The sequence below is a fragment of the Esox lucius genome, chromosome 4, assembly GCF_011004845.1.
Source record: "Esox lucius isolate fEsoLuc1 chromosome 4, fEsoLuc1.pri, whole genome shotgun sequence".
NCBI classification, from domain to species: Eukaryota; Metazoa; Chordata; class Actinopteri; order Esociformes; family Esocidae; genus Esox; species Esox lucius.
The window spans coordinates 8,972,743-8,996,543 of record NC_047572.1 but is presented as its reverse complement, the minus strand read 5'-3'; the positions used below and the strand labels follow the sequence as shown (position 1 = coordinate 8,996,543).

The 23,801-nt window shown below is 41.3% G+C and overlaps 1 protein-coding gene across 1 annotated transcript in view; it reads left to right on the top strand.

The window, feature by feature from the left end:
* The window catches only part of kctd8 (potassium channel tetramerization domain containing 8), a 42,098-nt gene extending 39,992 nt beyond the window's left edge, over positions 1–2,106 (top strand). Inside the window, exon 2 of the mRNA XM_029119272.2 lies at positions 1,303–2,106. Coding sequence (XP_028975105.1) covers positions 1,303–1,802 — 500 coding nt within the window. The 3' untranslated portion in view covers positions 1,803–2,106. The remainder of the gene's footprint in view (positions 1–1,302) is intronic.
* Positions 2,107–23,801: the final 21,695 nt, after the last annotated feature.

Below are 23,801 nucleotides of genomic sequence, written 5' to 3'. Positions count from 1 at the left end.
AGTTAGTGCATGTCCTTCCTCATTGGATAGCGAAAACCAAGAAATTCGTCCAACATGTCACCATGCCAACGAAGAGCCAACAAGGATGGGTTTTACTCACGAGAGTGAAAAGTAACCGCCCCTGTGGCGGGAGTATTAAAACCAATGTTCGATCTTGTTTCTGCGCGAATATTTTGTGGAAGCTCGAGGGTTGAGCAAATATTTGACCGCTGCAGTGTATTTCATGTATTTTGACTTATCAATTCTTATTAATAAATCTTTATGCTAAATTTCAATTTGGACCGGAGCCTCGTCCTTCTTCAGAAACTCTGATACACGTAAAATTCTTAACAGTAGATTGGGTCAGCTAAGGGGCTTTTCTCATTACATCTGCTTGTTCCCTGGGTAACAGCTACAGTGGAGTTTGCTGCTACAACACATTTTTGGGGGCACCCTCTGCGGCACTTCAACAAGCGGAATTTCAGATTTTCTGGGGAAATGGAAAGAGAGAGCTTGTCACTTTTGGCTGTTAACACTGTGACACGCCATCTAAACTCATCCTCTACATTTACTGGATTGGTTGAACAGCACAGAAGAGAACGTCCCCTGAATATATTTTTCTTCTTGTCAAGACCATATGAGGGATCTCGTTTCAGGCATTTCTTTGGGGTGGAATATCCATCAAGAGAACATCAGTTACTAGACACGTTCCTCGTCTTCTCACAATGCAAAGCGGTAAAATGTGATATGGCTACCAAAAAGCTGACTAAAGTTGTGATACAATAGCTACTGTCCCAAGAAATCTATCAATGATTTGTTGTTTGTTTTAAGTTTTCTCAGACAGCAGCTGAGGTATTTTGGGGACACTGTATAATCATGTTGGATTTTCATTTTGTTAGTCTCTCTTCTATCTAGAAGTGATTCATTTGAGTATGTCAATAAAAGCAATGGCTGACACTGTGAAAGAAATTGTGCATTTTCTTTTCTCCTTTTGCATGAAGAGTGGATGATAAGCATTTCCGGGCATGTTAAAAGAAGCACATTAGACACTCTTTACCTGTGTTTGTTGTAGAATGTTTTTATTATTTCTGAGCATTTCTTTATGGCAATGTTTTACTCACCTATTCCTGGTTTTGCGCTAGCTGTTCCACATACAGCAGCCGGTCTATTCCAGTAATACCGTAGCAACTAATATCCGAGATGAATCTGGTGTGTTTATAATGTAATCCTATTATTTTATCGGCTATTGGCGCACAAAGAGTATGGCATACGTGCTCCCTCCTCCCGTTGTCTCGACATGTAACCGGCCTTGTCTTTCTGCAGGGCCTGCATCGAAGACCATCTCCCCCAAGCAGGATTGTGAGGAGCGCAAGCGGGGCAAACTTGGCACCGACAAGGGCAGCGAGAGCGGCACGTCCCTCAACGAGCTCTCCACCTCCAGCTCTGAGACCCACTCCGAGGCCACCTCGCCCCAGGACGGTCCCAACTTGGGCGGGGGCGGCAGCGGGGGATCGGTAGCCCCCTGTGGAGCCCTCCAGTCTGTATCCCGTCAGCCCAGCACCCTCACTCTTGGACGGCCCTCCAACAAAGGCTCATCGGTACAGTGGATGAAGCTGCCAGAGAAGCGACGCAACAGCGAGCTCTTCCAGTCGCTGATGGGGCGGGAGGGGGGCCTTAGCAGGAAGAGAAACACGGAGAGACCTAATGTAGAGGAAGAGATGAAGCAGTGCATTCAGGACTTTAACAACATCAAAATCCCGCAGGCTTTCCCAGAGCGCAAGAGGCAGTGGCAGTCCGAACTACTCCAAAAGTATGGTTTATAGGGGCGATTTTCCATTCCCACTTCTGTGCAACATGCGCTAGTCCGTTTCATTTGGATTCCCTCCATTTGACCTGTTTGAGGTGCTAGGATTCTTTTCTCAATGTCTGCAAGTCAACAGTTCTCTTGAAGTAGGGCACCATCAGAACCTGTGTTTACCTGTGTTTTTTGGAAAATGTTTTTCCATTTACATTTAAAGATGCAGTCTGGGACTAATTGTTTTTGGGCTATGTGGTGTAGCACGCTGTTTATACAGTATGGAAAATCTACAGCTCCGGAAAAAATTAAGAGACCACTTTTTTTTTCCTTTCCAAAAAAGTCGGAAAGAATGGTTTTGAGTGAGGAACATAAGGGTTAAAATTAAGAGACAACTGCAAATTGAATGCTTCTGTTCCCCACTCAAAACTTTCCATTACAACTTTTTTGGAATGGAAAGACAAAGGTGCAGTGGTCTCTTAATTTGTTCTGGAGCTGTATGAGTGTTATCACTATCATTCGTCATTCAACCATAAATTCCAAGTTTGAAAGCAAAGGGTTTTGATAACATGGGGCATACAATATATCAGCACATACAATAAATGACACATTACTCCATTTTTGGTGATATATTTTGGCTTGACAACAGCACTTTTACCACCATGGGCCAAAAATCCCAGAAAGCATCTTTAAGTAATTTAGCAGAATCTATTATTTAAAGCAACTTAGAGTACTAACAGCATACATTTTCATACTTTTCAGTACTGCCTGCCCATTGCAATCAAACATTTTATTCATCACATTCTGGATTGCACTAGAAATGAATCATGATAGACTCTAAATTTAAAAAAAAGATACAATGAGAATTTGAAAGGAATTCAAAAGTAGAGGGACTCTATTTTTATTTTCCACTCATTTAGTGTCATTCTCACTGCCCCTCTTGTATGAATTGTTACAAATTGTTGTGAACTATAGATGCCTGTTGTAAATGAATACAAAAAAGTGATATATTATGTACCACAGAAATCTTCATTTAAATGATTGAACCATCTACAGAGAGTAAGATGTGGATGTGTTACATGTGAATTGTTTGAGGTGTTTTGTATTTCATGATAGTGGGAAGAGTGCAGTATGTCCATTTAGTAACTACCAAGGATGTATTGTGTGTTTAATGTTGTTGATCAATGTGTAGTAACAACATGTATTACTACTTTTTTTTAGAACTATTTGATATATTATCATGTAATGACACCATTTATTCCAGGACCAGGCTTAATCAGTGTCCAGGAAACAGGCTCTTCATGCACAATTCTCGTAGTGCTGGACTGAACCGGGGACAAACATTTATTTATCATTACACAGTGATAGATGAATGGACAAATGCTTTTTTCCACATTTTACATGAGGAGTTGAACCTTGGGAAACCAAAGAGTTAAAAGATAATCCATTCAATACCAGATGGTTGAAGCAGCACATTTTTGACTATGTTTGATGAGAACCACAGTTTACATTGAGTGTTGAGTAGGAAGACATTATCTGCGGTGTAACCCCAAGCAGTCGTTCACTTTGCTCATTCAATAGCGTGGATGGAAATGATTGAAAAAGCCTATTACCAAGAAAAGGAAAATTCAGTTCTTGTCAATTTGTTGAAAATATTTTATCAAATAAAAATGTTTGCTTAAAGATGAAAAAGCTGCTGGCCATTATCACAAGTTCCCTATTTTTTCAAGGATTTGGATTGAAGATCAGGATAAATTAATTCACAAGCTAGGTTAACATGCCTTGATCCTGTGTTTTGAGGCAAAATGTCATCGCTTTTGCTCTGCAGAAGTGCATAAAGAGATGCATGTTATGTCATCCGGTTACTTCGGCAGCATACAGCGTATTGTAAAGATGTCCTTGTTCTGTATTAAGACAAGACCTTTCCTTTTTCAGACATATTGTGCACCACAAACCAGAAATAGGGGATCAAGTCTAAGCTTAGTGAATTGAAGAAACACTTAACTCTCAGATGCAAAATGTGGTGGCAAATTACATATACACTGATTTTGATTGAGAAGAATTTGACTGCTATAGTAACTGGAATTATCCCTGTCCATGGTGCTGTGTATCCCTGTCCACTGCTGTGTATCGAGATGGCATTCAGCTGGTAATGATCTCTCACTTCTTCCCGGGACCAAACATGTCTGAAAATGTAAACAGGCCAAATGTTTCAGAAATAATTGTATTAAATCCCAGATGGTTCAATTGGAACTATTTACCAGAAAGCAAAGTGGGAAATGCAAAAAGATTTGATTCAAAACAGCAAGAGTCTCTTACAATTAGGGCTCATCGTTGATATGCAGACAAGAGGCTCATTTGAATATAGTTGAATGGGAACATAAGACAAAGACTCACTGGCATTGTTAGTATGGTTTCCATGGAAACACCAGAAAGTGTATTGGCGCTCGAAATGACAGCCTTTCTGGGGTAGATGGCAGTGGGTAAATCATGCATAGGAAAGTAGGCTACCTTACATTCAGAAGTCCATGTCAAGTGACACAACAGTTATTACTGAAGCACAGAGAAAACAACAGTGGCAATTATGAGTCTCTCTTGAAACCATCCATCCCTGTGAGGGACTGACAAAGCTCCTGAGCATGTCCTCGTAAATGTATTATTCATCAGAGCGTCTGTGGTAGGAACCATTATTGCTCTGCAAGTAGTGCTTGCAGCATACTTACTTCAGGAACCTGATCTATCAACAGTAGATTGGTCATTTGACAAGAATGAGAGGGTCTCTGAAGAGTTTGTATTGCTTGAAGAAATGTCCCCATGTTCCCTTTATGAAAACAAACCAATTTGCATATAATCTCAATCAGATAAGGCAAAAAACATGCCTGAATGTATTTTTTTTTTAATGTTTTTCTTTTAAGTCTAGTGAACAATAACTTGTTTTCCCACAGAGTATATTTTTAAATTTCAGATGCAGTTGTTTCTGTTAATTGAGCTTCCTTATGTAAATACTGATTAACTCAACCTTTTAGGGCTGGCAGGTAACCTAGCAGATAAGCGCATTGGTACAGTTACCAAGTGGCTGCTGGACTGTGAATTTTAATTTAAAAATGAAATATCCTGTTCAGCTCTTGAGCAAGGCTGCGATGTTAACCCTAATTGCTCCAGGGATGCTGTGAAAAATGGCAGATCCCCTCATTCTGACCCTCCATGCAGTCGGGTATGCAAAAAATATTTCCAAAATATTTCCAATTCACATGTGTATACCTTCTATGTAGGTTTTAAGACGGTTAGGCATAAAGTCATAAACCTAACCGATACATTTTTCCTCAATTATTTGGAGTGGTGCTTTTGCACTTTTAACTGAGCTAATAATAACTATATAAAACAAAAGATTAAACTTATTATTACTAATATTGGAACCACAAAGAAAGTAGCATTTTAGTATCTTGTTAGACTTCTGAATGTAAGGACATGAATGATGATACATGGGTCTGCCAAATGAGAGGGCTGTACAAAACTTGCTGGGTTATTCACATTTTGTCATAAATAGGATAGCTTCAACTTCGTTTCATTTTTCACACTAAAACTGTCTCTACGAACAATATACACGAAACCATTTCGCAATGTTCCAAAAGGAAGACTTCGCACCCTAATGCAAAAGCACTTCCTATCAGAATTCATAGAACAGAAAATCCTGCAACAATTTATGGTATTTTTTCATAAAATGTTTTCTATATTAATCAATGGGTATTTCATAGTGTCATTGTATTTGTTGTACTGTCACACAAGTTTAATTTGCGTGAGAGTTAATATGGTTTTTAGTAGAATGTTTAATTTTGGTTGAGAAGTTCAGGTTTTAATTTATATAGTGTGAATTTTGAGTAATGTGTTTATAGTTTTGAGAAAATGCAGTATTATGAAATGTATGTTAGCAGTTTGCAAAAAAACTACAACTTTTAAACAACTATATAAATGCGAAAAGAAGCAAAACACTGTTGTGTCAATCACATTGAACAAAATGTAAACGTGGTCACAGCTGATATAAACTAAACACTTGCACAGATACAAAACATAATAATATTAGGTGCTGTACGTTACAATGCTATAAGCTGTATTTCAAACTTGATCTCGTTTTCATTAAAAGCATCTTATCAATTAAATCAATCAGTATCTTAAATAAATCCATCAGTATCTTATACAAGTTTCTTTTCAATTAAACTGTTCCATTTTGTCCTATACAAATTTAATGATCAGTTTAAAAAGAAGGAATTGTCATTATTGATAGTCTTTTTGTTCATGTCACAGTTGATGGCTCTCTCATGGAAAGGCAATAATTGACAACATTGTCAATAACTGTGGCAAGAATGTATCCTGAAACTATTGTTATGACTTTATATTAGCCTTTGAGCTACTCCACCAAGCACTTGAATCCCTCTAACCTTCCTCTTGCTTGATCCGTTCTTGCAAATAGGAAACTAAAGGTTACCTATTTTACGCATGAATAAGGAGTGTTTGTTGATCTAAAAAATTGTGCAAAAACATTTTGTGGATGTGCAGAAGAAGTTCACATTTCTTGAATATGTACTATAGAATGGTGTTGTGTATATTGTTCATCCAATCTGTTTGAAGAATGGGAAAAACTGTAATTTAGTTTGCAATGTTTTACTTAACTGAAATCTATAGAGTTGTGTTTAATGTATAGCAAAAATGTACTGAGCTTTTGCGTTGTGTGTGAAAGCAATAACAAATTACGAATAGTTTTGCAAAACAGGAACAATGCTGTACTCATATAATGGAGATTAACTCATCCTCATTTTCCTTTCTTTTAAGATAATAAAAAATTATCTTAGCAATCAATAACTGCAATCAATAACTTTTGACAAGATAAATGGAAGCTTGTTTATTGCAAAAGAAATTGACAGACTAAATATTCAGACCACTTTCAAAAGTTTGTTATAGACTCTATTCATTTATTTTTATTTTTTAGCAATCTACACACAATACAATGACAAAACCAAAACATATTGTTAGAAATGTGTGCCTATTTACTGAAAATGACAAAATTAAAATATGTAATGTACATCAATGTACAGTATTCTGACTCTTTATTCAATACTTTGTAGAAGTGCTTTGGCAGTAGTCACAGCTTTGAATCTTCTTGAATATGGTTTTACCTGCTTTGCACACTGAGATTTGAGAACGTGTTTGTTGATTCTAGCTGTCTTTGTCAGATTTTATGGGGAGCTACAGTAAACTGCGATCTTCAGGTTTCCCCACAGATGTTTAATGGCTTTGGCTGTGCCACTCAACCATACCAGACATGTCCCAAAGCAACTCCTTGTCTGATAGATGAATCTTCGGCCATGTCTGAGGTCTCTGTGCTTTGGATACATTTTTCTTCAAGAACCTTCCAGTTTGCTCTGTTCATCCTTCCTTTAATTCTGAGTTCTTGCCGCTGAAAATCATCACCATAGCATGATGCTGCCACCACCATGCTTGCCTGTAGAGATGGTATTAACCAGGTGATGAGTGATACCTTGTTTTCGCCAGACGTAGCGCTTAGCATTCAGATCTAATAGTGTGATTTTGTTCTCATGCTCTGAGTTCTTCATGCAATATGTTATATGCCTTTTACTCTGGAGTGGCTTCTTTCTTGCCACTCTACCATAAAGGCCTGATTGATTGGGTTTCTCTGCAGAGAAACTATGAAGTTCGTAGATTGTCCATTGGGTTCTTGGGAGCTGTAGACATTTTAGCATTTTTTAAATAACTTTCTCCAGATCTATGCCTTGACACAATTCTATATTGGAGGTCAAGGAGAGTTCCTTGGCCATAAAGGCTTCCAGAAATTTCCATTTGTTACAGGTAGACACCAATCAAGTTCCAGAGACATTTCAAGGATGATCAGAGGACACAGGCTGTATTTCAATTTGCAGTGTCATGAAAAAGTCTCTGAATGCTCATATACATATTTCAGTTGTTAGTTTTCAATATATCTGCACACAATTCTAAATACATGTTTTTCAGTTTGTCATAATGAGATATACTGCGTAGACAGATGGCAAAAATATGTATATAATCAATTGTAATTCAAGTCTATAACATAACATTTGGAGAAACTGAGGGGATATGAATACTTTCTAACCTATTTATCTATGGGTTTCAGCCGCGTTGAACCCATTCTCTTTTGTAATGCAAAATACCACAAAATTGGTCTGCTCACCAATGTTCTTCATTATTTCAATATTAGATATTCAATGCTTCTTTTGAAAGAAATTAATGGTTTCAGCATATTATTAAAACAGGTTTTGTGCACGTACTAGTGTTGACCTCAGATGAGGGACAGACATTAATGAAACACTAATCACATTGAAGAAATAATCATGAATATGTCAAAGCAACTAAATAATGGAAGATTTACAATGATGGTGACATTTCTTGGATTAAGTGGGTTGTAATCTCCCAGGAAGTCTTACAAGGTTGATGGAGTCAATTTAGCAAGCTTTTATTAATATACAAAATCTGATTGATGGAGTTCTCTGTGTGTTCCATATGAAATTACTTTAAAAAAAGATATCAGTCTTTTAACATTCACAATTGGTGCACAACCTCTACTCAAAAGGGTGCATAAGGCAATAAGAACGGATCTACTCTTAAGGAGGGTTAGAATAGTTATCATAGTTTTTATGTTATTTTAGATGTAATGGACAGCATGAGATGGTCAAAGTAACTTTGAACTCTTTGTTTGGTCTTCAGTGGTTGAATGTAAAACAGTACTTCGGTAAACATTCTTCAATCATCTACAAAGTATGTTGGTGTTGTCACTTTTGTCGGAATAGTGAGAATAGTGAGAAACAAAGCAAAAGTGATGTTTCTTGAAATGGTGTCCTATTATGAGTCATGACAAAGGATCTATTTCATCTGGGCTGCATATCATTATTCAAGATGGTGAACACAACTTTACTGCTTAAACTCATTTTGCAGCTATGATCTTAATAAAATACAATAAAATACACTTTTTATTACTGTTTTGATAAGGGACTCTCCATTTGCAGCGTAATAATAACATGGCTCAAAGCTGACCTTTAAGCATTGCACTGAGGTCATGTTGCGACAATGTGATATGAGACACAGTTGGAGTTTTGGGGCTTGAGGTGGGGTTGAAATATGCAGTTTATGCCCTTAAAACAGCCACCATGGGAGGTGCAACCTCACCCTTGTGTGCACCACTGGGCTTAATTGAGTATCATTCAGCAAGGAATACTCTCCGCTTGATTAGCACAGCATGAGAGGGGAGGACAGAGTAATTCAGATGTTCACGCTGAATCACTAACACATGAGTATGACTCACTGCTATCTAGACACCGGACACGAGAGACCTGCTCCCAATCACTGAGTTTAAAACAACTTTCTGATAGCTATGATATGGCTTGCGAGGTGGCCTTGAGGCATCCATTTTAGGTATTTGATTTCACTTCCTTCTGAAATTGATTTGGCATTTTTTGAGAAGCCCTCTGCATTCCAGTAGAGGACAACAAACACAGCGAAGGAAAAGTGTCTGACAACACTACATCTGTGCAAATGCAACACAGCTTGGTTTCTCCAGTCAGTTACATACTGAAGCACAGAACAGAGGTAGATGACACATGAGACTCGGAAAGAAAGAGGACAGCTCAACTGAGCTCAGATGTATTTCCAAGAGCAGAGCAGAAAAGCGAACCCCAGGGTCAAAATGTCCTCCACAAAAGAACAAACAGGGATTTTCAGTCCCAAATGAGGCACGCGTTTTAACATCTAACTAGCAAGGTCTTGAACAACACAACTGTACGTTCTCAGATTCTAGACAGAGAAAGAGATAGAATGTCCTGATAGAATGTCACCTTGATTTCTGTGCCCCTTTTCTCCATCCACAGCTTCTCCACAAATACCTAAATGGACACACATCCATCCCGCAATAAAACCCGGACTGCTAGTGGAGATGGGGGCCCCAAACCTAATTTTGCTTAGGGCCCCAAAAGGCTATGGCTGGCACTGCCCCCCAACATTCTCCCTTGCAGCACCCCACAAGCCCAAATCACTGCGTTTACACATAGACAAAGTCTATGGGACTTCCCTTACCTGAGTTCCCTTTGGGTTTCCTAATGAATTTCTCAATAGCGTCATTCCGTGTGCACCTAGGCAAATCTCAACAGCCTAGCATGCACATGCAATTTTGCAACGCTAATACAAATCCGTTGTTAGTGCATTCCTCTTCTCTCAGACCAACATGGTAATGAAGTCAGCGTTTTAATGTGCTTCAGAGTTCCACATGGCTGATGTGTCCTCCCTGTTATAGTCACCATCCATCTGGGCCTCAGCATAATTGCCATTTCACATGCCTCTACCCTCCGAATACCTGTTTATCATCATTATCGCTATCCGGCGGGTGTGAGTTTTCCAGACCATTTTCCCTCGTCTACTGATATGCCCAAATAATATGTTATATTCGCTGACAGCTCAGCGCAAACAGACTTCGAATGCCAAAAAGTATCCCTCTGTAAATGTACAATGGTATTGTGAAGATTATGTGGGTGAGGTTATTTTACAGGTCTAGTCTTTGAAGTGGTAGTTCATATTTACCAAGCATCAAAGTCTACCTTGGAAACCAGGGCTTTGCTCAGGCACCAAACTGAAGAAAAATATACTCATAAGAAACACATGATCGCCATGTATTTCAAAACAAAATAGTATTTTAAAGGTGTGCCCTATTCAATTTTGCTAATGTGGTATATATGTATTTATGTAACTATGTATGTTTTTGTGTGTGTGCATGCACACTATCCAGCCAATAACTGATGCGAATGTACCAATTAAGTGCCATGCACTTCAATGAAGTACCATGCTGAGAGAACAAAATTAAGTACAGGGGAAAAATAAATGAAGTACCATGCAGGGGATAAATGCAATCAGCTGTTCTGCAGAACTAAAAGCTGCCATATGGGATGGTTATGGTAGACAAGAAAAGTTTGGAGTTGATTGTGTAAGTGCAGCAGAATGTGAAGTTCCATCAGGCATTAGACAGCGTGTGCTTTTGGTTGCGATTTGCCTCGCTGGTAGTCAGATGTCCATAAAACGTACCGCTGTGAGTTTCATTCTGTATATTATTCTTGTGTTTATCTTCTGAAAAATCCTCAAATGTAAAATGGGAAAGTAATTTCTTAAGTGATATATGTAAAAAATATTTTTATATATTGAAGAATTCTAACCTTTGAATTAGATGAAATCTTTCAAATAAAGAGTTCTAAATCAAAAAATATTTATTTTGTCTAAGACATCTGTGTCACATTTATTTTGATGTGTTGAGTAAATACAGCAAGGGATGTGACACTATTCTTTCTTGGCCTTCACTTGTGCACTACTTTTCATCTTAGCCCACATGTTTTGTAGTAGGGTTTACTAGGAACAATAACCTTTAGCATGACAAGATGTTCCACGAGTAAGGAATCAGCTGGATTTACTTGGCATGAGCGATTATTCTGTTGTTTTTCATACCACCAAAATCGTATTGTTATAATTGTCTATAGCCTTTTACTTTTTGTTCTACATTGCCTACAAAATGATCTCAAAATGAGTTTACAGGACTAAGATTCACCAAAGCTTTCACAGGGTGGCTGTTCTGCCAAAACTAAATCCCATCCAGGAGGCAGCTTCCTTCAAAAGACTATGTGGAATTAAAGCGATGTTGAGTGAGGGCTGCTGTCACCCTGATTGCCAAACCTGCTTATGAATTCCAGCCTTATGCCTCGTGTTATCACATACTGTGCTGTCCATTTCTAATTTTCTACATTTCATTGGCACGTTTTGACACTATTGGTTTTCAGATCTTCAACCAAAACCTTGTATTAAAAAAAAGGAAACCTGAGTGAACTAATTGCAGATTTATATATGTATTAATGTCAATGACTGAAGTTATGTAACACCCCGTGCCCGCCATGTGAAAAATTGATTGCTTCCTTACACTCAATAACTGGTTGTTCTACATTCAGCTGTAATGACTTCACCTAAACGTGTTGTTTTATAAGGATGCCTCAGAAACTGGACAACTTGCCATCATTGAAAGTACCATGTATTCTGCTCAGTATCTGTAAATTCTAAAGGAGAATGTCAGGTTATTCATCCATGAGATAAAGCTGAAGCGCACCTGGGTCATGCAGCAAGACAACGATTTCAAATGCACAAGCACGTCTACATCAGAATGGTAGAAAAGCAACAAAAAAATTGGCATGCCTAGTAAATGTTCAAACCTCAGGCCAATTGAGATATTCTGGCAGGAACTATAAAGAACAGATAACCCACAAATATTGCTGAGTTAAAATGGCTCTGCATAGAAGAATAGGTCGAAGGTCCTCCACAGCGATGTGGGAGACTGAACAACAACTAAAGGAAGAGTTTGGTTACAGTCATTTAAGCTAAATTAGGTGTTTAAGAGGGTAAAATATTTTTTTCTCCGGGGGGCTTTTGGTGTCTCATAACTTCATTCATTATATTAATGTTATAAATGTACGTTTTGTGTTATTAGTTGACTTGGGCTTATCCTTTATTTAATACTGGGTTTTAGGTTTTAGGTATATATTTCTACTGACCGTAATCAGTCAGTTGAAGGTGTTTTGGATTCCTTTGTTGTATTTGTAGATCAATTAGACACTTTTTTTTAAATTCAGTCTTTTCATTAATTTTAGTTGTTAAAGGACAGCAAGCGTACCATGAATACAAGCGATTAGTACAAACGTGGTTAAGTAGCGTATCATCGCGTGACGAATAACAGCACACACAACCATTCAAGAGTGCCTTGACTCCGATACTGTCACTCACTCATCCTTGCTTGATCCCCTGGTCTTCCAGTTCAGTGTGTGACCAAAATGGCAACAAACAGGAATCGATCTTGGAGGGAGAGCAGAGATCAGTGGTGAGAAATAGATCATCTATCTGATGACAAGGCCACGGCCCAGATTACTCAGCGGTGTTCCCAAGGTGCACTGTTGACGAATCTGCCTGATAAACTGCCAAAAAGAAGCGCTCCACTCAATTCATTGGGACGTAAAGGCACAATGTTACAGATTACAGGGTGCTCTCTTGCCCTTGCTGTCATTGGGTTAGCTATTCATTTTCCCCCAGCTCATTTAAGTGACAGTATAGTGGTCACAGTACCTAACAACAGCGCAATGTAATAGAACCCCACCCACATTGCAGAAAAAGTATGCAGGTACTGCTGCTACTGTCAACATAACATATTTCTTACATGGTCTGATATCCTAGCATGATAAACAGCTGGACTCCACTAGACCTCTGAAGGTGTGCTGTGGTATCTGGCACCAAGACATTAGCAGCAGATCCTTTAAGTCCTGTAAGTTGCGAGGTGGGGCCTCCATGGATTGGACCAGATTAAGATCTGGACAATTCGCAGGCCCAGTCAACACCTTGAACTCGTTGTTGTGTTCCTCAAACCATTCCTGAACCATTTTTGCTTTGTGGCTAGAGTTATCCTGCTGAAAGAAGCCAATGCCATCAGGGAATACCGTTGTCATGAAAGGGTGCACACAGTCTCCAACAATGGTCAGGTATGTGGTACGTGACAAAGAAACATCCACATGAATGGCAGGACCCAAGATTTCCTAGTGGAACATTGCCCCAAACTCTGTCGGCTTGCCACCTTCCCACAGTGCATCCTGTTGCTACGCATTCTCCAGGTAAGCGACGTCTGGCCATTCACATGATGTAAAAGGAAATGTGATTCATCAGACCAGGCCACCATCTTCCATTGCTCCATGGTCCAATTCTGTTGATCACGTGCCCACTGTAGGCACTTTCGGCAGTGACAGGGTCAGCATGGGCACCGAGACTGGTCTACTGCTATGCAGCCCCATACGCAACAAATTGCGATGCACTGTGTGTTCTGACACCTTGCTATCAGTACCAGCATTAACCTTTTTAGCAATTTGAGCTACAATAGCTTGTCTGTTGAATCGGACCACACAGACAAGCCTTCGCTCTCCTTCTTTTTCCTTCCTTGGACCACTTTTGAAAGGTACTGACCACTGCAGATTGGGAACACCCCACAAGGGCTGCAGTTTTGGAGATGCCATCATAATTTGGCCCTTGTCAAAGTCACTCAGATCCTTACGCTTGCTCATTTTTCCTGAATCTAACAATCAACTTTGAGTACAGAATGTCCACTTTCTGCCTAATATATCCCACCCACTGACAGGTGCCATGTCATTATCAGTGTTATTCACTTCACCTGTCAGTGGTCATAATGTTATGGTAATCGATGTATACACTACCATTCAAGTTTGGGGTCACTTAGAAATGTCCTTGTTTTCCATGAAAACATACATTAAACAACAATGAACAGGAAATACAGAAAAAAAGAAATAGGAAATATAGTTTAGAAACAATAATTTTTTATTTAAATAATTATTGCATCCTTCAAACTTTGCTTTCTTTAAAGAATCCTCCATTTGCAGAATTACAGCATTGCAGACCTTTGGCATGCTCATTGTCAATTTGTTGAGGTAATCTGTGCTTTGGGTCATTGTCCTGAAATTTGCTCCTATCAAGAACCGTCCACAGGATATGGCATGGCGTTGCAAAATTGAGTAATAATCTTCCTTCTTCAAGATCCCTTTTACACTGTACCAATATTTCACTTTACCACAACCACAGGACCCCAGACCATCACATTGCCTCCACCATGCTTGACAGATGGCTTCAAGCACTCCTCCAGCATTTTTTCATTTGGTCTGCGTGCAACTCTGCCTAGAAGGCCTGGAATCACATGTTCTCTGCTGAAATTGAGACTGCGGTTTTGTTGGTACTATTTAATGAAGCTGCCAGTCGAGGACCTGTGAGGTGTCTGTTTCTCAAACAGGACACTCTAATGTAATTGTCCTCTTGTTCAGTTGTGCACTGGGACCCCCACTCCTCTTCCTATTCTAGTTATTCTGTGAAGGGAGTAGTACACAGCGTTGTACGAGATCTTCAGATTCTTGTCAATTTCTCACTTTGAATAGGCTTCATTTCTCATAAAAAGGATAGACTAACAAGTTTCAAAAGAAAGTTATTTGTTTCTGGGCATTTTGAGCCTGTAATTAAACCTACAATTGCTGATGCTCCAGATACTTAAATAGTATAAAGGACAGTTTTATTGCTTCTTTAATCAGCACAACAGTTTTCAGCTGTGCTGACATAATTGCAAAATGGGTTCAAAAACCCCTTAATGATGAAAACTAACTTGTGTTCTGTGACGTCGCCCGGCATGGCGCAGCCGGGGCCCCACCCTGGAGCCAGGCCCGGGGTTGGGGCTCGTTCGCGAGCGCCTGGTGGCAGGGCCTTTCCCCATGGGGCCCGGCCGGGCCCAGCCCGAACGAGCGACATGGGGCCGCCCTCCCGTGGGCTCACCACCCACAGGAGGGACCATAAGGGGCCGGTGCAGAGAGGATCGGGCGGCAGTCGAAGGCAGGGGCCTAGACAAACCGATCCCTGGACACGGAAACTAGCTCTAGGGACGTGGAACGTCACCTCGCTGGCGGGGAAGGAGCCTGAGATCGTGCGTGAGGTTGAGAGGTTCCGACTAAATGTAGTCGGGATCACCTCTACGCACGGCTTGGGCTCCGGAACCACACTCCTTGAGAGAGGATGGACTCTTCACCACTCTGGAGTTGCCCATGGTGAGAGGCGGCGGGCTGGTGTGGGTTTGCTTATAGCTCCCCAGCTCTGCCGCCATGTGTTGGAGTTTACCCCGGTGAACGAGAGGGTCGTTTCCCTGCGCCTACGGGTTGGGGAAAGGTCTCTCACTGTTGTTTGTGCCTACGGGCCGAACGGCAGTGCAGAGTACCCGACCTTCTTGGAGTCTCTGGGAGGGGTGCTGGAAAGTGCTCCGACTGGGGACTCTATCGTTCTACTGGGGGACTTCAACGCCCACGTGGGCAACGACAGTGACACCTGGAGGGGCGTGATTGGGAGGAACGGCCCCCCTGATCTGAACCCGAGCGGTGTTCAGTTCTTGGACTTCTGTGCTAGTCACAGTTTGTCCATAACGAACACCATGTTCAAGCATAAGGGTGTCCATCAGTGCACGTGGCACCAGGACACCCTAGGCCGCAGGTCGATGATCGACTTTGTTGTCGTTTCATCTGACCAGCGGCCGTATGTCTTGGACACTCGGGTGAAGAGAGGGGCGGAGCTGTCAACTGATCACCACCTGGTTGTGAGTTGGATCCGATGGCGGGGGAGGAAGCTGGACAGACTCGGCAGACCCAAGCGTACTGTAAGGGTCTGCTGGGAACGTCTGGCCGAGTCTCCTGTCAGAGAGATCTTTAACTCCCACCTCCGGCAGAGCTTCGACTGGATCCTGAGGGAGGTTGGAGATATTGAGTCCGAGTGGACCATGTTCTCCACCGCCATTGTCGAAGCGGCCGCTCGGAGCTGTGGCCGTAAGGTCTCCGGTGCCTGTCGAGGCGGCAATCCCCAAACCCGGTGGTGGACACCGGAAGTAAGGGATGCCGTCAAGCTGAAGAAGGAGTCCTATCAGGCCTGGTTGGCTTGTGGGACTCCTGAGGCAGCTGACGGGTACCGAAAGGCCAAGCGGACTGCAGCCCGGGTGGTTGTGGAGGCAAAAACTCGGGCCTGGGAGGAGTTTGGTGAGGCCATGGAGAAGGACTATCGGCTGGCCTCGAAGAGATTCTGGCAAACCATCCGGCGCCTCAGGAGAGGGAAATAGTGCCCTACCAACGCTGTTTACAGTAGAGGTGGGCAGCTGTTGACCGAGGATCTCCTCAATCCCGCCGTCACGTCTTCCATTGAGGAAGCAGAGGATGAGGGCTCAGAGGTGGACTCGTCCATCACCCGGGCTGAAGTCACAGAGGTGGTTAAGAAACTCCTCGGTGGCAAGGCACCGGGGGTGGATGAGATCCACCCTGAGTACTTCAAGTCTCTGGATGTTGTGGGGCTGTCTTGGCTGACACGCCTGTGCAACATCGCGTGGCAGTCGGGGACAGTGCCTCTGGGATGGCAGACCGGGGTGGTGGTCCCTCTTTTTAAGAAGGGGGACCGGAGGGTGTGTTCCAACTATAGGGGGATCACACTTCTCAGCCTCCCCGGGAAAGTCTATGCCAGGGTTCTGGAGAGGAGAATACGGCCGATAGTAGAACCTCGGATTCAGGAGGAACAGTGTGGTTTTCGTCCAGGCCGTGGAACACTGGCATAGACTTTTCAGAATGAACACAGGGTGATGGAGGGTTCATGGGAGTTTGCCCAACCAATCCACATGTGTTTTGTGGATTTGGAGAAGGCATTCGACTGTGTCCCTCGCGGCATCCTGTGGAGGGTGCTTCGGGAATATGGGGTCCTGGGTCCCTTGCTCAGGGCTGTCAGATCCCTGTACGACCGAAGCAGGAGCTTGGTCCGCATTGCCGGCAGTAAGTCAGACTTGTTCCCTGTGCATGTTGGACTCCGGCAGGGCTGCCCTTTGTCACCGGTTCTGTTCGTAATTTTTATGGACAGAATTTCTAGGCGCAGCCAGGGGCCGGAGGGTGTCAAGTTTGGGGACCACACGATTTCGTCTCTGCTCTTTGCGGATGATGTTGTCGTGTTGGCCCCTTCAAGCCAGGACCTTCAGCATGCACTTGGACGGTTTGCAGCCGAGTGTGAAGCGGTGGGGATGAAAATCAGTACCTCCAAATCCGAGGCCATGGTCCTCAGTCGGAAAAGGGTGGCTTGCCCACTTCAGGTTGGTGGAGAGTGCCTGCCTCAAGTGGAGGAGTTTAAGTATCTAGGGGTCCTGTTCACGAGTGAGGGAAGGATGGAACGGGAGATTGACAGACGGATCGGTGCAGCTTCTGCAGTAATGCGGTTGATGTATCGGTCTGTCGTGGTGAAGAAAGAGCTGAGCCGCAAGGCGAAGCTCTCGATTTAACGGTCAATCTACGTTCCTACTCTCACCTATGGTCATGAGCTTTGGGTCATGACCGAAAGGACAAGATCCCGGATACAGGCGGCCGAAATGAGCTTTCTCCGCAGGGTGGCTGGGCGATCCCTTAGAGATAGGGTGAGAAGCTCGGTCACCCGGGAGGAGCTCAGAGTAGAGCCGCTGCTCCTCCACATCGAGAGGGGTCAGCTGAGGTGGCTTGGGCATCTGTTTCGGATGCCTCCGGAACGCCTTCCTGGGATGGTGTTCCGGTCCCGTCCCACCGGGAGGAGACCCCGGGGAAGACCTAGGACACCCCGCGACCCGGCCCCGGATAAACGGAAGAAGATGGTATGGTATGGTTTTCTAATGATGAATTAGCCTTTTTAAATGATAAACTTAGATTTGTAAATACAATGTGCCATTGGAACACGGGACTGGCAGTTGCTGATAATGGGCCTCTGTACGCCTATGTAGATATTCTATTATAAATCATCCATTTCCAGCAACAATAGTCATTTACAAAATTAACAATGACTTCACTGTATTTCTGATTGATTTGATGTTATTTTAATGGCTAGAAAACAGTGACATTTCTAAGTGACCCCACACTTTTGACTGGTACTGTTTATGTATATGGTTTATGTTATGTATTTGATAGAATCCAGTCCTGAGAAAATTCTAGACAATTTTCATCCTAAATGCCCTCAAAGCCAATATCTTTTCAGAATGATCAATAGTAAAATAAACTAGTGAGAAAATAAAATACTATCACGAAGGCTTTATTTATGTGATTATATCAACATTGGCAGGTTGCATCTGTCATTGTGTAATGGTTGATTTAAGGCAGAGTCATTCATTCATTACTGTATGCCTCTGATCAGAGTAGATGGAGATAACGCTGGTTTGAAAATTGAATTCATTTTTCAGAGGACATACAGTGAGTGATGTGTGGGAGCAGGGCTGAAGAAAATAATTCCATCTCTCTTTGAATACTCTGTCTCTTTAAACCCTTTTAATGTTTTGTTATCTAAAGGTTTTAAGTGTAATTGTTTGGTATTAAAGCAACTTTTAAAAATGTACGCTGCATATTCTTAACATGGTAGTGTAATTTTTCCTAGATGATTTGTAATCTTTTAGTGCAGATTTCCTATTACAGTCATTCTTCATAAAAAAATTGCCTACAATCAAGGCCTTTTTCTGAAGACTGTTATTGGAAATACAAAATGTTACCAGTACCTTACCTTTGTAGCACAAAGTCAGACTTCTGAGGGACACACTTTCATCTATAGAAATAATTGGTAGAAAATGTGCGTGGTGTGCAGTGTTATTTCTCCTCCATCAAAGAAAAAAAGAGAACAGCAATTATTCTGTCACTTATCACACTTCTCCTTGGTCTCGGACCGGTCTGCTTCAGTGCAAAAGAAGAACAATAGGAGGCTTTTGAACATCTCTGTGAAATATGCAGCAAAGCAAAAAAAAATGCATTATCATGCTATGCAAGGCAAAAAAAACAGAGCCAAGGTGTGCTATCTAGGCACAACTGTTTCACCTCACTTTGTTTCTGAAGACACAGTACTACTTACGAGCTATATTCTTGTATTACCAATTCAAAAACGTAACACTTGGCATCCAATGCCCCCCCGGGCTTTGGAGAAATACCACATCTTGCTTAGATGTACCCCAGGATGAGTAGCCACTGTCAGTATGTTAGTGGATTTGTCTTTCTGTCAGTGGATTTGTCTGTGTTTTTGCATGAGTCTCCCTTGTCAATGGAAATGTCTTCCTGTCTGTCTGTCTCACTGTCTGTCTGAGTCTTACCGATTTATACTGGTTTTAAATTACGCACACTCTTGCCGTTAATTAACAATCTATTGATTTACAGATCAATACTGTTGACGCATGTATATGCATCAATATCTTGTCTGTGAAGGTGGGTGAGAGAGGGTGAAAGAGCACTGGGGGACAATGACATAGGCAGAGGTGGGGAGTTAAAAGACCAACTTTATATGTACATGTCAGTATCCAGAATGTGAAGGTGGGAGAGAGGAGGGTGAGGAGGATGGGGAGGTGTGAGAAAAAAAGATGTGGTGTGAGAAACGAGAGACAGACAGTGGGATAGAGGAGACAGGTGGAGGTGGTTGAGAAGAGGTGGAGGAGGGAGAGAAGAGGGAGGGGAAAGAGGAGGGAACAGAGAGAAAGAAATGGGAGGGAGATTTAGAGGAAAGAGAAATATTGTACTATTTGAACGGAAAGTGTCATGGCATTGACAATTCTCTGGGCATCAACACTGCATTATATTCACTTAAAGATGCAGTACGCCATGTCTAGTCACTGTTTGTAAAAGTGGCGCTGTTGAGCCAAATAGGGGACCTGAACATAGTGTACTATGTCATATGTGCCAATTTGTGCACCATAACACCAAAACACTTGCTTCCAAACATGGAATTACATGGCTAAGATATGATAGTGATTCTACTTATAAATTAGGCACAAATAAACAATAAAATACACAATTAGCTCAAAAGGGGAGGTTAAAAAAGGGTTTTTGCAATGCATTCATGTTTCGAGCTTGATGCATATATTTTATAAGTTCCTATTGGATGTTTTCTCCTTAACCGATCTGGCATCTAAAGAGGATGCTAAAACAGTAATTTTGGTTAACTTGTGGCTCAATTAATTGCACATGCTAGCACAAACTGTTAATATTAAGTTGTGTAGAATACACAGAGAAAAGGGACCGAGTTACGTAATAGCAAACTAAGTTAATTTAGGATAAAACAATGCACCACCATGATAAAATATACAATATCTAAAAGCAGTGAGACATTAGCATTTTCCAAAAGGTATATTATGTCTGAATCCGTCCACCTATGTCACACTACAGACAAGTTACCTGAGTCCAGTAACTAGTAGTTCTTGGATAAAAGTGAATGCTAAAGGTGTCCTGTGCTGTATGAGACACCCAAGTGAATAAATGAAAGCTTCCTCTGTGCAGCACATTGGATCAGGGACTGGGATTAAGAGCTTTTTCATGGCTAACTGAGATTTCTAATCTTCTGACAGCAGACCAAGAAATTCTGCCTTAGACTGACAGCAAGCTTGTGTCTCCCTTTTCGGGCAAATACAAATTCTCCTCCTTCTACGGTAGCCGAGAATCTGTCCACAATAGCTTACAGAAATATTAAGCGCATATAATTGCATCTTGCCATAGTATCTGGGTCAGTATAAAAGTGTTATTTTGTTAGTATAATTTTTCTTTTTCAAAAGATCAAATTCAGCATCCTTTCATATCCTCAAAATGTTGTTGTAGGCTTAAGAACTATGAAAAATCAATTGTGAGGTTCAATTTGACATTTGCCATAAGTGATCATTTTCCCCTCCTCCAGCTTTTCACATTAATTATATTTTTTTCATTGTGTTTATTTGAAGAAAGGGCAAAGGGGTGAAATTAGGGTGAACTAAATTACTCTTTAAATAGTGTTTTTTCCCCTTGTGACAGAATAAAGACGCGTTAAAGAATGCAATGTCATGCAGACCATAGGGGATAGGAAAAGGATGCCATAGCAAGAGGCTGACATCGGCATGCAATTGAACAAAGTTGATATTCTTCAAATCTGTTGTGATTTATTACAGAATCACAATGTTTTTACTCAAGTCTTATTTTGGATTTTCTGCATGCATTTAGAAGGCATCCTTTTCCTGTTTCTTTTGTGTAAGGTGAAATTATAGCTACCACAAAGAAATTGGTTGTAATCAAAGCCTTGTTTAGTTGTATTCAGTGGTTTAGTCACAATATGTATTAGGACTGACATCAACAGTAGCATCATTCTTCTATTTTCATCTCAAAATTTTATTAAATACAGTATCTCTCAAAGGTACACCCCCCTTGGACTTGTCCTCATTTTATTGTTGCAACATGAAATCAAAATGGATTTAATTGGGTGTTTTTGCCAAAGTGAAAGGAGAGAGGAGTTTTGCCAGAAGAGAGGACTAACAATAGTTCTAAATGAAAGTAAAACAGAAGACAATAGATTGCATATGTTTTCCCCCTCTTTGCTATGACACACATGTGCTGTGCAGCAACCAAATGTCTTCAATAACTAATAGAATGGAGTCCACCTGTGTGCAACTATGCTGTTTCACAAGATTTTAGGTTAAATACACTTTTCTCTGGAAGGCCCTAAAGTTGGTTAGTACAATTCCAAACAAAAACTAGACCATGAACAAATCAACATTCAATGCAATTTCGGAATAAGCATTTTCAAGAGTAACAATCAGGGGTAGGATATAAAACATTTCCAAGACATTTAAAATCTCTTGGTGCACAGTAATGTATATTATTAAGAAATTGAGAGAATTTGGCACTACTGCAAATATGTCTAAAACAAGGCACCCTCAAAAACTGAGTATCCTGACAAGAAGGGCACTAGTCAGGCCTATGGCAACTCAGTGGCCTTCATGGTTACATGGTTACAAAAATCTTGGTTACATTTTACCAGAAAGCATGTGGGAGACAATAAGTGCCAAGTGGAAGAAGATTATACGGTCTGATCAAACCAAAACAAAACTATAAGCTATATGTTTGAAACAAGACTTACACAGCGCAACATCCTGTGAACAGTGTGCATGTAGGGCACAAAAATTCTTCTGGGAAGGCTTTCTACAAGATTTTGGAGTGTCTCTGTGGGAATTTGTTCCCATTCAGCCAAAAGAGCATTTGTTAGATCAGGCACTGATTTTGGATGGGAAGGCCTTCCTCACAGTTGCCGTTCTAATTCATTCAAAAGGTGTTCAGTGGGGTTGAGGTGAGGGTCTTAGCGCAGGCCACATGAGTTCCTCCACACCATCCTCGTCAAACCATGTCTTTATGTCATGTAATGTTTGAACAGGAAAGGGCCTTCCCCAAACTGTTGCCGCAAAGTGATTGTATCCTGTAGCATAAAGATGACCCTTCACTGGAAATAATGGACCTAGCCCAAACCCTGAAACCCAACCCCAGACCATTATCCCTCCTCCACCTACAGTAGGCAATATGCATTCTGTTAGGTATAATACTACTGGCTTCCGCCACACCCAGATTTCTGTATCAGACAGATAGTGAAGCGTGATTTATCACTCCAGAGAACATGTTTCCACTGCTCAAAACTGCTTCTGGATGTTGCTTCCAGAGGCAGTTTGGAACTCTGTGGTGATTCATGCAACAGAAGATGCTGACTAACAAAAGACAATAGGTAGGACATGTAATACCCGTTACTGATGGGCACCATATATCCTGTTCACACACCCTATCCAAAACGGAAAATCTATGCAAAATTAGGATAAAATGCATCACAGTCCCAATACTTACTGAGGGCACAGTACATGTCCTTGGCCCAATATAAGAGCATTAGGTTTTTTTCTGTCTATGACACTCAAAAGCTCTTATAGAGCAAGTTGAAACGGGACAACAGCAAATTCACAATTAAAAGCAAGGCATCTCTTCTTCTTTATTTTTTAATTAGCTGCCCAAAATCATTCTGTTTAATTTCACTACAAAACACAGACCTAAATACTCAAGTTCTAAATGTGGTTTACTAGATTTAGAAGATATTCTTTGTGTTACTTAGGTGTGAAGAGATACCCCCATACCATCAGGAATGCTGGCTTTTGAACTGTGCGCTGATAACAAGCCGGATGGTTCCTCTTCCTCTCTTTAGCCCGGAGGATGCAGCGTCCCTGATACCCAAAAATCATTTCACATTTTGATTTGCCAGACCACAGGACAGTTTTCCACTTTACCTCAGTTGATCTTAAATGAGCTCGGGCACTGAGAAGGCTGTGGTGGTTCTGGAGCTGGTTTATATATGGTTTCTTCTTTTCATGGTAGGGTTTTAACATTTGTGAATGCAGCAACATACTCTGTTCACAGACAATGGATTTTGGAAGTGTTCCTGAGCCCATGCAGTGATTTCCACTGCAGAATTGTGTCTTTTTTAATGATGAGCCGCCTTAGTGCCTGAAGATCACGCCCATTCAATACTGGTTTTCAGCCTTGTCCCTTCCATATGGAAATTCCTCCAGATTTTCTGAATATTTTAATGATAT